General features: G+C 45.3%; 4 protein-coding genes across 9 annotated transcripts; 2 read left to right on the plus strand and 2 right to left on the minus strand.

Annotated features, from left to right (window-relative positions):
- Positions 1-1518: 1518 nt before the first annotated feature.
- LOC6735046 (maternal effect protein staufen) lies at positions 1519-9510 on the minus strand. 2 transcript variants are annotated; one of them, XM_016181662.3, is made up of 6 exons: positions 9203-9510; positions 8363-8605; positions 4386-6517; positions 4125-4322; positions 3661-4058; positions 1519-3591 (listed from the first exon to the last, which is right to left on the minus strand). In XM_016181662.3, the coding sequence occupies exons 2-6, from the start codon at positions 8554-8556 to the stop codon at positions 3409-3411; spliced, it is 3105 nt and encodes a 1034-aa protein (XP_016028335.1). In that variant the 5' UTR covers positions 8557-8605; positions 9203-9510; the 3' UTR covers positions 1519-3408. The 2 variants fall into 2 exon arrangements, with proteins under 2 accessions (XP_016028335.1, XP_016028334.1); XM_016181661.3 differs by having other exon boundaries at positions 3661-4061; positions 9203-9509.
- A 200-nt stretch (positions 9511-9710) lies between these two features.
- Positions 9711-11879, plus strand: LOC6735047 (serine protease inhibitor 42Dd). The gene is made up of 2 exons (XM_002081992.4): positions 9711-10955; positions 11533-11879. The coding sequence occupies exons 1-2, from the start codon at positions 10098-10100 to the stop codon at positions 11797-11799; spliced, it is 1125 nt and encodes a 374-aa protein (XP_002082028.1). The 5' UTR covers positions 9711-10097; the 3' UTR covers positions 11800-11879.
- A 93-nt stretch (positions 11880-11972) lies between these two features.
- Positions 11973-13899, plus strand: LOC6735048. The gene is made up of 3 exons (XM_002081993.4): positions 11973-12443; positions 12624-12749; positions 12827-13899. Exons 1-3 carry the CDS (start codon positions 12350-12352, stop codon positions 13651-13653), a joined length of 1047 nt encoding a protein of 348 aa, XP_002082029.1. The 5' UTR covers positions 11973-12349; the 3' UTR covers positions 13654-13899.
- Positions 13900-14138: 239 nt separating this feature from the next.
- Positions 14139-18395, minus strand: LOC6740478 (heat shock factor protein). Of its 5 annotated transcripts, XM_016176747.3 has the most exons (9): positions 18141-18394; positions 17607-17831; positions 16664-16772; positions 15446-16593; positions 15112-15386; positions 14934-15039; positions 14783-14836; positions 14615-14690; positions 14139-14551 (listed from the first exon to the last, which is right to left on the minus strand). In XM_016176747.3, exons 2-9 carry the CDS (start codon positions 17814-17816, stop codon positions 14400-14402), a joined length of 2130 nt encoding a protein of 709 aa, XP_016028339.1. In that variant the 5' UTR covers positions 17817-17831; positions 18141-18394; the 3' UTR covers positions 14139-14399. The 5 variants fall into 5 exon arrangements, with proteins under 5 accessions (XP_016028339.1, XP_016028341.1, XP_016028338.1 ...); XM_016176749.3 differs by having other exon boundaries at positions 14934-15386; positions 18146-18395; XM_016176746.3 differs by lacking the exon at positions 14783-14836.
- Positions 18396-18976: the final 581 nt, after the last annotated feature.

Genomic DNA, 18976 nt, shown 5'->3' on the forward strand with positions numbered 1-18976 from the left:
ATTAGGTGATGGTTTTAAGTTTTAAACTCTACAGGTGATGTAAGCAAAGGTCTGATTGGTGGGAGGGGGGTTTTTAAGCATTTCTAAATCAAATTACTTGCATTGATTTGGTTAATTGCCCTGTGCGAGAAGCTCCATTTCCGTAGCCCCAAGCAAAATTCCAACGATTTCGGATTGCCCCGACCCAAAAGACCAAAATCAAAATAATCAAACGCCCATTACATCACATCAACATACCATATGCAGATGAACCCAGAGATGCCGGCAAACGGCGTCTGACAAACACATGTTAATTTGGACCCATCTCGGATGTACGGATACGGGTAACCGGGTATCTTGTTTCTACTTCAACGTCCCCATTTCTTTCCGCCGCTCGCTCATATTATTGATTTCTTTTGGCAAGCCAAATTTCATAATCACACGCTATTACTACTACTACTGCCCAGCTCAGCCGGATTATTATCAGCGCCATAAATTAATCAGAGGCGCGAGGGACAGAAAATTACATTTGATATGATATGGTGGCTCCCAGTTTCAGGGATCCCACAGACCCAGAGCCCCCAGAGAAATGCATATGCAAATGGAGGGGCAGAGTGGCGGGCGCGGAATCGCTTTGATTTTGCCGGAAAGCTGGATGCTGATGTGCAAGCAAGGCATTAATTTAATTTTATGTATTTATTATGCATTTGCCGGCCACAAGTTTGTTTTTTGTAGTTTTCTTTTTGTTTTAATCGCACGATTGCCACAAAAACTAGCCAAATGCCAGCGGAGAAAGCGGAGGAGCTGCACCATGGCACAGCCCATCGCGCACTTTACCAGATTGAGCTTTATAGGATAGCACTATTTTAAGACCTATCAAATATAACAAGCTGAAAAAAAGATATTCACAACCATAATAAATGTATCTACAAAGCTACATAGTTTAAGTTCCAAAGATTCATCTTAAAATCTGCAAATGATTTCAAACTATAAGATACAAACCTGCATGTTTCTCAGGTCTTAACTGGTATAATAGTCTCGAAAACTCTTGAAATCTTCTGAAGAAATGAATGGGGCTCAAGTCTGGACCATTTTGCATAAACATTTGTCATCGATTAGTCAGCCCGAGAGCTGTCGGCACATCATAATCTGATTCGAGCATTTAAGCCGTTTACAGTTTGTGAATTCGTATTGCGAAAGGGTTTTTTTGTTTTCTTCGGCAAATTAACAAACGTTTATGTATTTATAAGTTTATGGCCGCCTCTCACCCTTTTGCATTTTGATGGTGAATTTAAAAAATATAATTTTCCCTAATTTTTATGATATTTTATGTAACGCATCGGGGTTTTCGGCCACTATTACATATTATACCACCTGTCACAAATATTTTCAACGTAGGGCAGGGCAGGGCAGGAAAGGCGGGACTATAAATTAATTTATGGCCGAAATAAATCATAGTTTTTAATGGCGATGGGTTGTTGATTTACGGGCCCAACTCATTTCATATGCGTTTATCCCAAATCAATCAAAAACACTCACTTCCAACTTTATTTCACTTTTTATTCGTATAATTACATTTTACATATTTTCATTTGGGGGGGAGTTTTCTTCAGTTTCAATGACATAACATGATTATGTGTCACAATTACAGATAGACAAAACTTAGTGAATGTGTGTGGGCGTAGGCTTAAGACTAATAAATGTGTTCTCTCATCTTGACTCGTATGCCTTTATTTGGTGTTAATGAACAGATCTTCACGCATTGTTGCTACCTGCGAATACATCTCACATTAAGATTAATAATTTCAATCAATTTTGTGAAGATTTTGCAAAGCAGACACCGCTACACTCGCACATGAAAATTTATTGACTACGATTATGATCGTATCGTATCGCTGGGTCTGCAAAATCTTCTAACAAAATGAACAATTTGTGTGGCGCAAACAATGTGCACGATATATATATATATCTGTGAGTCTAGTAATTTAATGGGAGTTACGCACAACTGCCCCCTATCTATACATTTAATACTGGGATTGACTTCATTTCAACGGTTACAGTTCGCTGGGGCTTAAGCTTAGGTTAGGATCGCAAATCGCGAAGCAATCATGCACATTGTGGCCAACGTGATGGCTTAGACAAAATACATTTTACATAACGCAACTTAACGCTTAATCAACTGGTGCTGTTCGGGATAAAAGTAATTAAAACTATTGTTCTCGAAATTTCAGTTGGTGTGTGCAATGTGTGTGTGGGGGGGAGGGGAGTAGTAATGGGGGTTACGGCGATAACATAACTAATAAATAAGTCGGATTCAAAAACGAGCAAGACATGTGGGGACAAACCATGGCAGATTAAACAACACGATTCATTATTCATAAGGATGTTCAGCTTTTAGCTTTTACACTCGCCAAAAGCTGAACATTTACAAAAATGGCTTATTAAACATTCATAAATATAATTATAACGATTATGTAAATTGTATTTTATGTTGTATGTTCGGCGTGAACGCCCACTTTCTTCCACTTCCTATCAATCTCCAAAATCCAGCAAAACATTGCAAATATTTGCTGAAAGTTTTGGCAAATCGACCGGTCATGGGGTATGGTATACGACTTTCCGACATCCGCCGATGCTTATGCTTAACACTTAAATATAGTATACGTATAATAGATTCATTATTCGACGAGTTTCATCAAGCATATGACCACAAACGGTTCATGGTTGTCGTGCTTTGAAAAATAAATCAAAAATTTGTCCAGTTTATCCGTAGACAGCCTGCCTGGTTTATTCGCAAATGCGGATATCCTTCAATTTTGTCCTGCACCGAGGTGCTCAGAAATTTTGTATTTATTTTTGAAAGCGATTGCCGCATGCAGCTAAGAGGTATCAATAGTCCTTTGTTCATCAATTCAATTCAAGTGGTTAATGAGCTTTAATCTTAAGTTTAGGTACTGCACATATATTATGCATCTGTTCATTCATGATTTTGTTGGGTTTTCATTAAGTCTAGTTATTGTTCGATTCTCGATTTGGATTAACAATGTTGCGGCTCTGGTTAAGTGTTCGCCTCTGTTCAGTTTCGGTTACTATCAGTTCGATTCGTTATTCAATTCTCAACAAATAAATAAAATAATAACACCAGTTTGCACAACTTGCACACATAAATAAATAAATAGGTATTAACTAATAATTTGCTATTTCAAAACTGTTTCTTGCATTGCTTCTCTTGCATTGCTTCTCTTACATTTCTCTTTTTTCTTCTTTTTTTTGAATTTGCACACAGCTTGGTTTTTGGATTTTGTTTAAGGTTTGCTTTGTGGACGGGTATTTCAATTGTTTTTTCTTTGCTTTGCTTTTATCATGCTTATGTGCAACAACAAAAATTGCAGTTAATAAGGGTTTTGTGAAATTTTCAGCGCTTTATGCTTATTTCATGGCATTGTTGAGCCCCAGCTTGCTGAGGATTTTCAAGGCATTGCTTGCAGCATCATTCTGCGACTCCTCGGAGCTCTTGCCAACGCCATGGCAGATCTGCGGCGGATGTGTGGACAATGTCACGATGGTCAGGAACTCGTTGTGATTGCCTTTCGGATAGTCCGAGAAGTTGACCTGAATGGAAAAAAATGACATAGAATGGTTAGTTCAAGCTGGGCTTGGCTTTTCCTTCGGTGAGCTTACCTCAAAGTCCAGCAGTTTACTAAGGTACAAGAGCTGCTCCTTCATGTGCACTCCAGCGCTTTGTGTGTTGCTCGTACTGTTGCTGCTACTCTCCGCGTTGCTGCTAGTGTTTCCGGTGTTGTTTTTACTCTCGGCATGGTTGTTACCTTCCATGTTGGCTCCAAGATTACTGCTGTTGCTACTCACACCACTCGTATTGCTGCCGGTTGAGGTGTTCAGTGCACTCTCACTTGCCGCTTCAGTGGCTTGCGAATCGCCGCTGCTGCTGTTGCTGCTGTCGCCAGAGTTTGCACTGTTGTTGCTATTCTCGTCAGCTGCAACTGCCACTTCCTTATTGGCGTCCTCCTCTTTGGATTCCACGTTGGATTTGACAATTACAACTTGATCCCTCTTTTTTGCTGCTATAATGATTGAAACGTATTTGATAAATATACTATTTTGAATGCAAAGTGGGTTTCGCTCACGTTTTTTGTTCTGGCGCAGTATTAAAATGCCTGGCATGGGACCCACTGGCGTTGCTACCATTGGCACTTCGCCTTCCGCAGTTGCCTCCACTGCGGGCGCTGTAACGGCGGACATTGTTGCCGAAGTGCTGCATTCCTCCGATGACTGTGTTTCGTTGGTTGGTGTGATTTGAACAGCTTCCAGCAGTTCAAATAGAGCTGCAATAATTAATTAAGTTTATTAAGTCTTTCCTAGCTTTCTATTAATTATAATCAATTTACCCTGAGCAGCATTTCGCTTAGCCAACTTCTTGCTGTTGCCTGTTCCACGGGCTGTGCTTCCGCTGGCGGAGACCTCCATAACGAACTCCCGTCGACGGGCGGTTTCATTGCCGTTTTTGGCTATCAGCTCGAATATGGGTTCCTTTTCCTTACGCGTCTGCTGCAGTTGAATTAGCTTTGTGATGGGATTATCCGCATCGTCCATGTCTATCAGCTTGTCCTTTGGCGGATTGAGGCGTTTACGTCTCTCCGGCTTGCCCGTTTGCGTAGGACCATCGGTGCCCGACACAACCGAACCTTCTCGGGCAGCTGCCCCACTTTTGCCGGGCGTCTTCACCTTAATCCGCTTCAATGGCGTCTGCTTGGTGGGCGTAAGGGGCGGCAGCTTTTGCAACTCGACGAGCATCTTTTCTGCGGCACGCTTCTTGGACACTTTCTTGCCATTTCCTTCTCCTTCGGTGACAATAGATCCCACAATGCAGGCCGTAATAAAGTTCTTCATGTGCGCCGGCCCCTCCTCTCGCAATACCTTAAAATGAACAGTCATGTTGCGCTTAATTCCGATCTCATGAACCTGCGAAATGGGCGACTTCTTGTCGCCCTCGTCCATCGAATCCTCGAGAGCCTCCTCAGAGGCAGATATGGCCTGTGTCTTGAGAACCTGCAGCGCTCTCGCCGCAGCGTCATGTTTCGCTTGCTGCAGTGTGCGTCCGATGCCAACAAACTTCTGCTTGCCCACAAACAGGGTGATTTTGCTAGGTGGCGTAGGCACGGATGGAAATGGGCCGTTCGGTCCATGATGTACATGAGCTCCGAGAGGCGGTGGCAGCCCAAAGCGTGATGGAAACTTCGGAGGAAACGGTCGCTGACCAGGTCCATGAAAGAAATGCGGATGCATCGGCTGCGATGGAATGGGCACGAATCCATTGCCAAGCCGCTGGCGCAGAGCATAAGCAGGTGGTGGAGGTGGTTGCGGCATCCCTGGACCTGGCGCAGTTAGTAAATGACCGCCGGCAAACTCCGGCGGCACTATGGAATCCGTGGGAGGAATCTGAGTGGGATCCAGAAGGTAGAAGGTGCGCTGTCCCAACTTCATGGCCAGGGCATTCAACTCCACCGTTGGCGTAATGTGTGTGCGCATGGGACCGCCTTCCTCGCTGCGCCGAATCTTCGGCGGCGGATGCTTGTACATGGTTTCCTCGATAGCCTTACTAGCCGCCAAATGTTGCGCTTTCTTAATCTTGAAACCATCCGCCGAGTACTCCTCATCGCCCAGCATCAGTGTCACCGTGAAGGTCTTGCAGTGGGCAGGTCCTCGTTCTCCAGTCAACCGATATTGATGCGTGATCTTGTTGTACCTGGCCAACTCATTGACCAGGCACATTGGGGTCTTGTCCTTGCCCCCGCGTCCTGAACTGCTCGTGTCCTCGTTGGACAGGGCTCCCGTAGCATCGATATGCTCCCTGCTGGTATGGTCGTCCGCTGAAGCTGGCTCCTGTATAGTCTCCGGCTCCTGAGATGTATCCTCTTGGGTTACAGGCTCGCTAGCTTGGACTGTGCTGTTGTTGCTGGTGTTGTTAGTGGTGGCATTAGTGGTGGTCACTGGCGGTTCCGGCACCGGGGTTACTTCCTGCACCACTGGTGGAACCACCACCTTCTGATTCCTATACGCATTCTGCAGTATGGCCTTGGGGGCATAGTTGCTGTTGTTGCTGCCGCTGTTGCTGTTTGCATTGCTGCCATAGTGGTTATATTTCGCGGGCTTCGCCTGGCTCATGTAATAGTGAGGCGGTGGAGCGGCATAGCTGCCCAGATGGGCGGCCATGTGGTGCGGCGGATGCGGAGGAAGCTGATTGTAGGCGAGAGCTGCCGGATTGCCCGCCAAGGGATTGAAGGCCTGTGGCGGCGGACCAGGAGGCTGATTACCAAGAAGTCCGTTGTTGCTATTCAAGTGCTGGTGCTGTTGGCGGATCTTCTGCATCTGGTTGCTGTTGCTGGTGATGTTGCTGCTGCTGTTGCTGTTGATGTTGCCGTGGTGATAGGCAGCCCCAGCCGCAGCGACGGCGGCGGCTTGGTTCGACGACGTCTGCTGCTGCTGCTGCTGCTGAGCGTGGATATGGTGATGATTCAGACTGCAAAACGGAGGATAGAGCAAGCAAATTGGTTAATCGATGGCCACAAGTAAAAGCTCCTGGGGCGGATGCGCTGGCTTCTGCGGTTATATCAGCAAACAATGCACGCCAAGAGGATTATAGAGGCCATCGAGACAAAAGTGTACATCGACTGGCGCACGGGAAAAACAAAAACACCAACGAGCGGAGGTCCTAGAAGCTTCTTGCCCCCCCACCCCTCTGCCGCATGTTGTTGTTCCTGCGGAATAGCAGACAACAGCGACCACGCCGAACAATGGACAAAATCCTAACAAAGCACAAAAGCCGCATTCTCTTACGCATCGTGTCATTTTTCGCCAACTGTCAGTTTCAATTGAGACGCACCTACTGCGACACCCTGCTCCTGCAACCGCTCCCTACCTTTCCTTTCCCGATGATCGAGGGTAGGACAGCACTCTAGCGCCCTTTACCTACAGCCTCGTACATTTCACAAGACGAGGAAATATTTTTGGCAATTTATAATCGCTAAATCAGTACGGAAACAAGCCTTCAAATTAACATTGATATGGGCAATTTGTGATTAGGATCAGTTGATATGCGATAAAAATGTCCTGCGTAAGGGAAAGGTAATTAATTGGATACTGTTAGTGTTTATGGGCACTATTTTTTTGAAAACAAGTCTGAGCAATGATAACTATTATCCTTATGCTTCATTAAATATTGGTCATTCAGTCTACTTTTTACTTAAATTGTTTTATTTTATGTGTCCCTAGAGCATTAAAAACTATCCATATATCAGCTAATACAAATCAGTAGTATTATTTGAAGTTTATTCCTTTTTTACCTTTCACTTGCAAGTTATATGGTTAGGAGGATTTGATTTCATTTGCGAAAACGCATCTCTTATCTTTATGAGTTCTTTAATTTATTGTCTTGCGAACTTATTAGAACCCGCTTCAGTTTTTATAACTTCAATCTTCTTGCATATGTCACCTCTCACTTGGCACTGATGAAAGTCTATCATGATCGTTAAAAGATCGTACGCAAATGTACGTTAGAATCTGCGAACGCCGGTTATAAATTCATGTGCGACCCGATCCGACCGGCAGGCAAAACGCAACTGAATGCGGAACTGGATGAGCAGTTTGCGGAGAGTTTGGCGAAACATATGATCGCAGACAATACGAGGAGCCTGAACTACTGGAGGCCGAGCCGAAGGATCCTCGCGAACGTCAAGGATAATTGCAGCGCAGTCGGCAGGGCAAACCCGTTATCATCGAGCGGAAGTCATGCTGAGCGCGAAAGAACAAAGAGCCACTGAAATTATAATTTATGAGTTGAGAAAATGGGATGATGAGTCTCACACCGATTGTCAGTGACAGGAATTAACATAATTGCCGCAACGCATAAAGCTCAGACAAGCTGGCGTTCCGAGTCGATGTGGAATCTCTCTAGGATCCAACCAAGCCAGGGAAATACATTTTCCTCACCTGAGATCCACACTGAGGCCATGAGATCCAACCAGTAGCTAGAAATATCACCTTTTCTCTATTGCCTTATTGCCTAAACAATTTTATCTAAAAGTTGAATCCTGTACATAGATTTGGAAATTCTTCTAGACTTGGGAAACCTATTTAACCCAAGTTACCCCTTTTTGTTTACATGGAGTTTCGATTGAATGAAGGGGATGATTACCATTTCTGAAGTCTAACTGAACCATCTTGTAGAACTCCAACCATAATTAGTAATACTAAATTATAACCGAACTCCAAAAGGTATTACAATTTCATCCTATTTGACTGCAGGATGAAGCATTATCTAGTTTAATTTTTATTCCTGATAACCTCGACGCCATAAATTGCTTACCGTGGGTGGAGATGGTCGCGATGTGGAGGCTGCTGGGGCGGCGGCGGCGGCTGCTGTTGCTGCTGCAGACTGGGGCCCAGGTGCTGCTCCATGCCGGGATGCAGATGCATGTGGGCATGGCTGTGGCTGTGGCTGTGATGGTGCGCAGCACGGATGTGGGGCGCTGGCCGGGCGGCATGAACGTTGTGCTGCATTTTCTGGAGCTGTAACCTTTAGGACTCCCGTATGAACCAGCGACCGCAGCTGCAAGGAGGAAAAGGAACATGGTTGAGACGGACACAAACAATGTTTTCCCTGGCCGCACAAAGGGCCCTGGAGGTGTTTCTTTGTGCGGCGATTGTGCGTAAACAAGTTGCAACTGCATGCGGGGCATATAAATGCGAAATGCAAATGGACATGGTGCACACGCATCTACCTATATACATACATATGTATGTGTGTGCATATATATATATAGAAATGCAACTGAAGCGACGACATCGGCCTAAATCAAATTGTGACAGGCGGCGGGTAGAAGGGTTCAAATCGACTGATTCGCTGCCGATGCCAAGCAACCACTCCTTGTTGCACTTTTCTGGTTCTTACGGCCCTCCGGTTGCCTTATGCCTCTGTGTGTTCTTGGTGAAATCGGATAAAATGCAGCTGCAGTGCGCAATTCAGGTTTCGTGCATTCCGTGCAGGGGTTCAAGGACCCAGACCCAAACCAAGACCAAGACCCAGACCCAGATCCACATCCATGGATTCTGTTTCCTTCCCTTCCACTCCGTTCCGTAACCCCATTCCGATTCCCAGTCCGCATTCGAAACGAGAGTGGCATAACGATCTGCAGTCGCAACTCACCTTCTTGCGCTCCCAAAACGATTTTCGTACGCAATGGTCACGGGAAAATCACAACAACTGAATGCAAATACTCCGTTCGATCGATGGGCACATGCACATCCATTCATGCGGGGTGGCCTCGATCGTGTGCGCAACTTAAAAAACACTTTAGAACTACTTTAACACTTAAATTAAATTGATAAACCTATTTTGCACTGTGGCTGCGGATGAAACTCGAAAAATAATGGCTTTTAGGAGAGCGGGAAGCGGGGTGGTTGCGTGCGGCGGTGTTGGAAAGCGCGCGCGCAGAAGCCCCAGGGCTGCACAATAGTCGATCTGGTATATTCTGCCTATCGAAATTTATAACTTTCAAAGGGCAAATATATATATTCCAAATTATTAAAATCTGTAATTGACAAATATTTAATTAATTAGCCTTTTAATTGAATTTCTAATAAAATTAACAAACATCAGCATGCGTTTCGCTTGTCAAGTGTATTTCAGTATTTGCTGGACAGAAACGCAGTATTTTTAGGCGCCAATGCTTAAGGTCACACTGCATAATAATATTAAAAATAAAAACATAATTTTAACAATTTTAGCATGAGACAAACAAAAACTAAACATCCATGCCTATTTAAAGAACGCCTGATTACTTTATGTTTTTGGGATGAACCCGGGGATGTCCCCAAGGTTGCTAGATCAGGAAAATGATGACGCCACCACTTCGCTTCTATTGTTTTGATAATATTTTGGCTGTGACTCATTCGCCGGCTGGCCGATGGCTGTTTTCACTTTTGTTGTGGCCCCGAACGACATTTAAGGCATTCCGGTGTAGACAGCAGACCAGAGAGCAAGCATACGCAGTTCCGCGATTACGCAGCACACCCACAATTACTCAGTTCAGTCCGTCAATATGTTCGACTTCAATTTGGAATTTGCGCGTGGAGGTGCCCGTTTCACCAGCGAACTTTTCCAGCTTTTGAGCGCTGGCGGGCTCAAGGAGAACGTCGTCTTCTCGCCCTTCTCCATACAAACTTGCATTGCCCTGGCCTTTGCCGGATCGCAGGGTGAAACCGCCGACGAGATCGCCAAGGCACTGCACTTCGTCTCCAACTTTCCGCCGGAGGTGGCCCAGACGTTCCAGTTTGTGCTGGAGAAGTACCGCAACAGCAACCTGCTGCGCGTGGCCAACAAGCTGTACGTGCAGGAGGGCAAGCAGCTGAAGCCCGCCTACCAGTCGGCCATCAAGGAGCAGTATCATTCGGAGGCGGAGTCCATTAACTTTGCGCTCAGCGATGCCGCCGCCCAGGCCATCAATGCCTGGGTGAATGCCAAGACTCAGGGCAAGATTACGGAGCTGGTCAGCGCGGACTCGCTGTCGGACAACACCAGGCTGGTCCTGCTCAATGCCCTCCACTTCAAGGGCAGCTGGGCGCACAAGTTCAGCGAGGAGCGCACCGAGGAGGATATCTTCTGGGTGGGCGAGGAGGAGCAGGTTAAGATCAACTACATGAACCAGAAGGCCAAGTTCAACTATGGCTACTTCGAGGATCTGGGCTGCACTGCCCTGGAGATGCCCTACCAGGACTCTGACCTCTCCATGTTCGTGCTGCTGCCGCAGGAGCGGACAGGCATTTACGCCCTAGCCGAGAAGCTCAAGACTGTGAACCTGGTGGATTTGGCCGACAAGTTGACCGTGGAAGAGGTCCATGTCAAGTTCCCCAAGTTTAAGGTGGACTACTCCCTGGAATTGGCCGAGAAACTGAAGCAGGTGAGCAAAACCACTTCTTTGTCTATATATATGTATATATATATATTTTTTTTTGGGTAAGAGTTGTAGCTTGCGCCTACCCAATTTATGCCACAATTAAGCTCCATTTGGGGTCAGCTTTTGTGTTCCTTGACCCCCTTTTGATAATAAGTCAAGTTGCGTGTTGAAGTAAGGAGCTAATAATAGCGGTAGCTCAATAAATTTCTCCATAAAATCCAGAATTCAATTTTATGGACACGTTGCAGTGCTGCAAACCGCCCACAAAAATATTTATTGCCCACTTATCTCTAAAATTCCGCCGATTGATGTATGTATTATTTTTAGTAGCTTATCGACGGTAGGGTAGAAATGTCTTAGATAACCAAAATGGGCTGTCGTCGTATTGCGGTGGCAGCCAGTGGCTCATACTCAAGATCATGTATCAGCCGCACGATCCTAAAACAAATGATGGAATTTTAGCTGCAGTCGGATGTGACACACCTTACCAAGCTACATATCTTATCGTTCATAAAACCTCAAGCGGATGACCTCATTAGTTATTTACTTGACACTTATGTATTTACCTTTTCACTTTCAGCTGGGCATCACGAAAATGTTTACGGACGAAGCTGAGTTTGGCAATCTGCTGGAATCCCCCGAGGGCGTCTTTGTGTCCAAGGTGCTGCACAAGGCCACCATCGAGGTGAACGAGGAGGGCACGGAGGCGGCGGCTGCCACCGGCATGATCATGATGACTCGCATGATGACCTTCCCGCTGCAGTTCCAGGCGGACCGGCCCTTCCTCTACGTCATCTGGAACAAGAAGAACATCCTCTTCGCCGGCGCTTTCGTTAAGACTGCCTAAAAGCCCAATTCTCACTCCTTTTGTATTGTTTGTATTGTTGTTGAAAAGTATTTTTAAATAAATAAGCGCTCCATGACTAAGTTACTTTTGTTTTTCGTATTTTCAATTGGAAATTCTTTGTAGATGTAAACAAATTTGAACCAAACACCTGTTTCAATCGGAAAATCTGAGACCGTTTCTTCATGATCAACATTTCTGTTTTAATAAACGTTTTTCATGTTTGCATGATTTTTGAAATGCGCGCAACTCTTTCAGCCTTGCCACCAAGTTCGCAGTCTGTTATCGATTCGATATCGAAAAGATGTCGCGAAATTGCCTAAAACTGGCCAAACGCCAAGACCAGCAGAATTGAGTCTGCGCAGAGCGCGTAAAACCAAAACGAAGAGAACGCAGGAGAGTCGAACGGTAAATCGGTCGCAGCAACATAAACTTTTAGAATCGCCAGCGAGAGCCGTCTTAAAACTGCGAATACAAACAGAAGGAAAAGCGGCCGCCTATGGCAACCTGACCAGCAAAACAATCGAAAGCAATTGGCCAAAGTTGGGACGAAATGAGCCGAAAGAACGGAAACCAGGACTCCTTTCCCAAGTCGGAGAAGATGCAGCGCTACTACGCGGAGCGCGAGACCACAGGACCCGAGTTCGGTGAGTTTTCCTCGGTTCGCAATCGGTACACAATGGAATCTGAGTAACCGGGGCTCGCAGAATCAACCCCCAAAGCCAAAGGATGTGTCTTCTGCGCTTAGGGGTTGCTGTTTCTGCGGCGAAGAAACGTAGAAACCGAAACAGATTTTAACGATTTTTCCCACAAATCCTTTCTGCCAGACGATCGCCTGATAAAGCTGGTGCGCGCCAATCCGGCCATCTATGATGTCAGCCATCCGCACTATCGCCGTAATCCGGTGCGGGTGGACATATGGGATCGCATTGCCAACGAACTGGGCGCCTCCTGTGAGTACATTGCATTATATCCACTGCGTAGATTCTGTCGATAAAACCACCCCATTTTTCCTACGCCCAATTCACAGCCCGATTCCTGCAGACCAAGTGGAAGAACATACGGTACAACTATCTGCAGGAGGTCAAGGCGATTGAGACGGGCCAGGCGAATCCGAACGTACGCAAGCGGCGTTTCACCGAGGATCTGTCCTTTCTGCAGAACACGGCGCAAACCTACAATGTGAAGAAATCCCAGAGCTACGTGGCCCAACAGAATGGAACGGGAAGTGACAACGACAGCAATAGCTTTTTGTATCCCGATCCGGAGCACCTGAAGATCGACGCCTCCGAGGGCTACGACATCATCGACCTGGACAACAGCGACGATGGCTCCAATAGCGACGACAACGAGATTGTGCCCGAGTTGCAGCTGGTCATGGAGGAGTCCAAGCCGCAACTATCCCTGCCGACGACACTGAACGGCACCAGCAGCAGCAATCACAGCCACGAACATGACAACGCCAGCTCGCCGGCCTCCTCGCCCCTGCTAACGCCCATGGTGGTAATGGGCAATGGCTACGGCCAGGAGGTGCATCTGCAACAGCAGCAGGAACAGGAGCAAAAGCCGTTCAAGAATAGCTCGCTGTCGAACGGAGAAGTGACCATTGAGCCCATTTTTAAGCCTGCGGCTATCAGACGCGCGTTACCCAGCGATTTTCTGACCAATCCCTTCAAGCGCAAGGCATCCCAAGCGCCGCTTCAGACCCAGGCGTCGTCCTCCTTCAACGATCCCATCGAGCTCTACTGCCTATCGCTGGTGGACACACTGCGCAGCATGCGGAGATCGGAACGGGAGCGGGTCAAGTTCGAGTTCGCCAGCATTCTGAAGGACGCCAAGTACAAGGACGAAAGCTAAGGCGTCATCGTCATCATTCTATACGTACAATTCTTGATTAGTAACCTTAGTGGTAGACAACGCACTCGAACACTCCCACACTCCCACACTCCCACTTCATTTATGTATTAACATACTTGCAAACAACTTGCAACTCTACGTTTCGTGTCCTAGGCTAAGTTCTAGGTTAATTTGAGGCGATGTGTCCATAGTTCATATCTCTTCAGTTGTATCAACATTGAGTCGAATAAAAGTATGCACAAGGTAGCTGCAAACGGAGTTTCATTGTTCCAAAGAAAAAGTACACATTTGATTTCATTTGCAGCTCAACGCGGCATTAAACAATTTATTTGTAAATAATAATAAAAGTAGTGTGTAAAACGTATTAACTAAAGCGTGCGGTCTTAAATCGTCTACGATGCGAGCAGCTTTCATTGCACTCGATCGGTTAGTGCAAACTAAAAATCTTCTACCTGCTGAGCTGAGGCTCGCAAAATCCCGCGATATAAAATAAATCTAAATCTTTATTGATTCTTCGAGTCTTTCTACAACAAGAACTGGTTAGTCTATATATCATATATATAGTGCATAAGGCATATACAGATCATTCATATGATTATAGTGGTTACTAATGTGATTATCGGTATGAATCAACTAAAAGGTTAGACAGAGTAGGTGAAGAAAATTAACGTGTCAAGATTAGCATTTAACACTAAAAACAATTTGTTCGCCATTTAAACGGCTGAGCTGCTGCTACTTAATATAAGTTACAACTCGTGACGTGGCGTATTTAAAACCGAATTTTGCGTCTGCAGCTGGCGCCTGCTGGCCTCCTGGTCATTGTTGCCGTCGTCCGTGTCCAAAATGTCGGACAGATCATACATGGGCTGATAGGAAATCAGTTCGGAGCCACTGGGTGCTGCTTGAAACATTGAAGTGGTTATTCTCAAGCGAAGGAATTAATACTGATTTCCGAACCAACCTTTCTTTTCACTGCTTATGCTGTCATTGGGAAACGATAGGCCATAGTTGTCCATCAGATCCGAGTCATTAAACAGCTGTAAAGTATACAAATAAAGCACATTGTGTTAGATAGTTCAGCAGGGGAATTTTCAGACATGAAGGCCAGATCTGGACGTTTTGTGCTGACCTTTAAAAGCAGCTCGTCCTCGGGCAACTGAAAATTGGGCGTCCTGCTAAGCGCCTAATCATGTAAATAGAACATAAGTTAAATCAGCATCGAGTCGGACAAACGGACAGCTAATAGAATAGAAGAAAGTCTACTAAGTGTTGACACTTACACCCATGAGCATGTTTTGATCAATGGCCACCCCATCGCCACGTAGCAGATCCTTCAGTGTTTCCAACTCATCTTGCATGCTTTCCAAGTGCCCGTGGAGTTCGTCACTGCAACAGTAAGAATTAGCCGCTTGATTATGGCTTATCCGACTTGAATTCGAATTCTTCTGGTCTACTAACACTGAGGCCATCCTGAGGAGTTGACTGCTGTTGGGATCTCGGTTGTTTCCGTTCTCAGCGCCACTGTATTTGGCCACAGCCATGCCCTCTTCCTCAGAAGCTTGCGCCTTGGCCGCTGCCTTCGATGTCGAGGCCTGATTGGCATCCAGAAGCGTACTGTTGGTGGGCACATCGAAGTTGCTGGCAAACTTGCCGCTGCTTACTGTCGATTGCCCAAATTTTTGCTGCTGATCCAGTTTGGCTGCCTCTTCCACGCCGTCTGGAAGCAGAGCGTCCTAAAGAGTTAAAAGAAAAGAGTTAGCAACTACCATAAGATGGTTCAAATGCATCTTACTTCAAAAATATCTGTCGGCATATCCTCACTGATGAAGTTAACATTGTACAAATCGGAGCTCGCGGGTGTCATTAGATCCATCAGTCCGGAACTGTTCTCCGGCTCAGACTTTATAATCATTGGCTGGACCATCACATCAGGTTGCGTACTATGCTGGCTTATTGTCCGTTGCGCCTTGGGCGACGAACTATCTACGAGAATATCGCCAGCATCAAGTATAACATCTCCTGCCTGTCGTCGTAGCTTGTTGTGCTCCTTAAGCTGCTGACGCTTCTGCTCCTGCTCCCTCACCATGGGCGTGGTAAGCACATTCTGCTCCTCGTAATAAGGCGGACTGTTTGGCACCTCCTGGACATGAGAATCGGGCGCCTCAGTGACTGTGTAGACATCATGTTGCGCCGGCGATTGACTCACACTTTGGGCCAAAGGAGAAGCGGCTCCGCCTACTAGAAGATTACCGCCAGCGGTTCCATTTCCCTGGAGCAGCAAGTCCTCCACACTCTGATTCGAATAATCGACGTTGTGCGAGCTAATGCTTATGTTAGATCGCGGACGCTCAACGGCAGGCGGAGAGACACTCTCTTGGTCGTAATGTGAGGCTGCGTTGTAGGCAGCCGGTGATGGATTCATCACCTCATCAAGAAGCTCCTCCCTAAGCTCGTGGATAACCGGGCCGCCGCCACTCTCGCTCTCGGTCTCACTGGTGGTGCGTGCACGATCAATTTCCGGCGTATTGTTGATCATCAGCTGCACGTGGCGTTTCACGCCAGACATGTTGCGCGACGGTTGCACGATGGTAATTAGGAACTGGATCAGTTTGTTGACTATCTGTTGCTGCTTAGCGTGCTTTTGGCGCAGGCTGGCTATCTCGCGCCACAGCACTTCGTTCTCCTGTTTCATGGCGGAGAAGCGCGAATCCAGATTGTCCTGACGACCCCGCATGACCTTCACATCGGTGAGAATCTTCGACATGGCCTCCGGCTTCAGCGCACCCTTGTCGTCACCATTTTTGTTGTTCGATATCTTCCTTTTGATTTGGTCCAGTAGAAAAGGCGAATTGCGCTTGAAGAATGGGTGTGAAAACTCAATCTCGTCGCGATCAAAACGTAGTCCGCCATTGTCAATAGAGGTGATCTTGTGGAATCCATCTGCAAAACACAATGAGAGTTGATTTTAGTTTTCAGTTGATTTTTCAACACACACGCTTCATTTACTTACACATATTCAATTGCCTTATGAAGCTGGCCATGTTGTTGTGCTTGTAGTTCAGTGGCAATAGTTCCTTGGCGAATTGCGCTTGATTTTGTATAACGAAGCTTTGGCCATCCTGCAAAAATAAAACGAAAAACGGAAGCGATATGAGAGTCATGCTGATATGTGGTTGCCACAAACCTATTAGCGGTTGGCCGCAAACTAAAACCGATAAGCAACGAAAATAATTAGCTAATTGTAATTATATCTATAGATGCAAAACTATAGTTACGAGCCGAAGCTGAAATTAGTGTTTTTGTATATCTTCTTCTAAAGTTTATATAATGTATAAAATGTACTTTTTAAAAAACATTAAAAACTAAAAACAAGTTATCAAGAAATTCGTATTTGATAAAATTTGTCAACTATTTCATTTTAAGATTCAAGTTTTTCTCAGATATTTTTGTGTGAAACACGCTAAAAATATTGCATTTGAAAATTAGATTGTGTTACTATCATACGCACATATTAATGAGCGTATGTTTTTGACAAAAAATTGTTGGCGAACCGTATGCTTATCAGTAAACTCTTCGTTAAGAGTGTGTGGTAACCTAAGTGGGAACCAATTACTCTTATCTTAAATGAAAAGCCAACTGAATGACCAAGGGAAATTATTCGATTGTCAGTTGGAGATGGAAAATTTTCCAGAGTTCACGCACGTACGCATGCAAATGGCAACATCGACAACAACAACAACAACAACAACAAGATGAGTGGGTGGGGAAGGCAACTTGCATACGTGCGATGCGGCATGGGCAACAACAAAACAGAGAGCGAAACGCGAGAAAGAGAGCTTGAGACACCTGCATGGGCAAGTCATTGTTGTTGCCATGCTGATTAGCGGTAAGTGGTGGGAGGGGGAGGGGAGTCCCTGGAAAGGTAAATAAACAATATGGCGGCGTAGGCTTACCTTGGTCCAGCAAATCAAGCGATTGGTATCGGCATCGTCCACCAGGCGCCACAATTTGGCCAAAAAGGCCGGCACCCCGCTTCCGATGGCCGTGGCGTCTCCGTAAGAGTGCATTCTCCTGGAAGGCAGCTGCTCCTCCTCGTCGTCCTCCTCTTCCTCCGATTCGTGCTTGAACTGCACGGCTTTAGCGGATGAACGCGACCTGGACATAAAGTGACCAGCAGCCTGGAAAGGAGTAGTCAATGAATTCACTGCACACCAACACACACACACGCTTTTTTTCCAGTTCACAGTTCACTTTTCCACGGTATATGTGTGTGTGTGTGTGTAAGTGTGTTTGTATGGGTGCGGGAATCAGTGTGCGTGTCCAGGTACACCATACATATGTAAAATGTACATATGGGTACAATTTTGATGTGAAAGTTGCAGCTCTGATCGAATCGAATGTTTTTGGTTGCAGCCAAGTGCGTCATTCGAGCCACCAACTTGCACAAATGGAGCTCCAGTTCTTCTTCTCCTGCTCAACCTACTTACCTTACCACTTTTGCAGCTCACAAGCCTTTCGCGGAGTGAAAAACTCGCGTTTTATTTGTTTAGTTTAGTTATTACACTTCACTTTCTTGGCGTACCGCTTTTGTTTTAACAGTTCTTCGGTTTTTATGTGCTTTTTCGCGTTTTATTAACAAGTGAAAATTTAATGAAACCTCCGTCAAGTAAATTTGCTTCTGTTCGCAGCGTGACCAAATTGGTAAAATCCGAACGAACTAAAGTTCGCTGCTATTTATACCATTGCTGGCTGTCTGCTTGGTCCTCTGTTTTTATCTAGTATTTTCTGGCGCGCAGCTTCGTATTCGTATATTGACCCCAATTACCTGGATGATCATTACACTAAAAACTTATTAAATAATTCTGTGATTTGTTTTTAAAGCTAGTATTGATATGTGTGTACCCATAGTTTTAATTGATACGCAACTGTCGACATTAATACAGCAGTAGAAATGATAAGGATTCTAGTATTTAGTATTTTCCATTTGATAACTTGACTTTAATTATGAGTTAAAATTAAACGAGTTGGTTTGATTTTAGGTGAAGTAGTATATAAAAGGACATAAAAATAAGGCGAACTTACTAAACAAATTAACATTTATTTTGAAATTTCGAAAAGATTTACCTTGACAATTTAAAGTTGTCCCTTAATGTTAGTTTTATTTTGTTTCTTTAATTTGTGTTTATTATTGTCACTTTACGTTTAAACTCTAAATTATGTATGATATTAACATTTTTGAATCTTTAGAATATATTTAAATGACTTTTCTAGTATTTTCCAGGACGAGACCGCTGAGTCTTGGCCGATACAGTGGGAATAATTA

Source organism: Drosophila simulans, chromosome 2R, assembly GCF_016746395.2.
Source record: "Drosophila simulans strain w501 chromosome 2R, Prin_Dsim_3.1, whole genome shotgun sequence".
NCBI lineage: Eukaryota > Metazoa > Arthropoda > Insecta > Diptera > Drosophilidae > Drosophila > Drosophila simulans.

Coding starts and splice junctions, on each gene's coding strand:
- LOC6735047 (XM_002081992.4), top strand. CDS start 10,098: ATGTTCGACTTCAATTTGGAATTTGCGCGTGGAGGTGCCCGTTTCACC. Junction 10,956..11,532: donor TGGCCGAGAAACTGAAGCAG/GTGAGCAAAACC, acceptor TTTCACTTTCAG/CTGGGCATCACGAAAATGTT.
- LOC6735046 (XM_016181661.3), bottom strand. CDS start 8,556: ATGCAGCACAACGTTCATGCCGCCCGGCCAGCGCCCCACATCCGTGCT. Junction 4,062..4,124: donor ACTGCGCCAGAACAAAAAAC/GTGAGCGAAACC, acceptor CAATCATTATAG/CAGCAAAAAAGAGGGATCAA. Junction 3,592..3,660: donor GTAAACTGCTGGACTTTGAG/GTAAGCTCACCG, acceptor TTTTCCATTCAG/GTCAACTTCTCGGACTATCC.
- LOC6735048 (XM_002081993.4), top strand. CDS start 12,350: ATGAGCCGAAAGAACGGAAACCAGGACTCCTTTCCCAAGTCGGAGAAG. Junction 12,444..12,623: donor GACCACAGGACCCGAGTTCG/GTGAGTTTTCCT, acceptor CCTTTCTGCCAG/ACGATCGCCTGATAAAGCTG. Junction 12,750..12,826: donor CAACGAACTGGGCGCCTCCT/GTGAGTACATTG, acceptor CCCAATTCACAG/CCCGATTCCTGCAGACCAAG.
- LOC6740478 (XM_016176749.3), bottom strand. CDS start 17,816: ATGTCCAGGTCGCGTTCATCCGCTAAAGCCGTGCAGTTCAAGCACGAA. Junction 15,387..15,445: donor TGCCGACAGATATTTTTGAA/GTAAGATGCATT, acceptor TTAACTCTTTAG/GACGCTCTGCTTCCAGACGG. Junction 14,837..14,933: donor ATCAAAACATGCTCATGGGT/GTAAGTGTCAAC, acceptor TTACATGATTAG/GCGCTTAGCAGGACGCCCAA.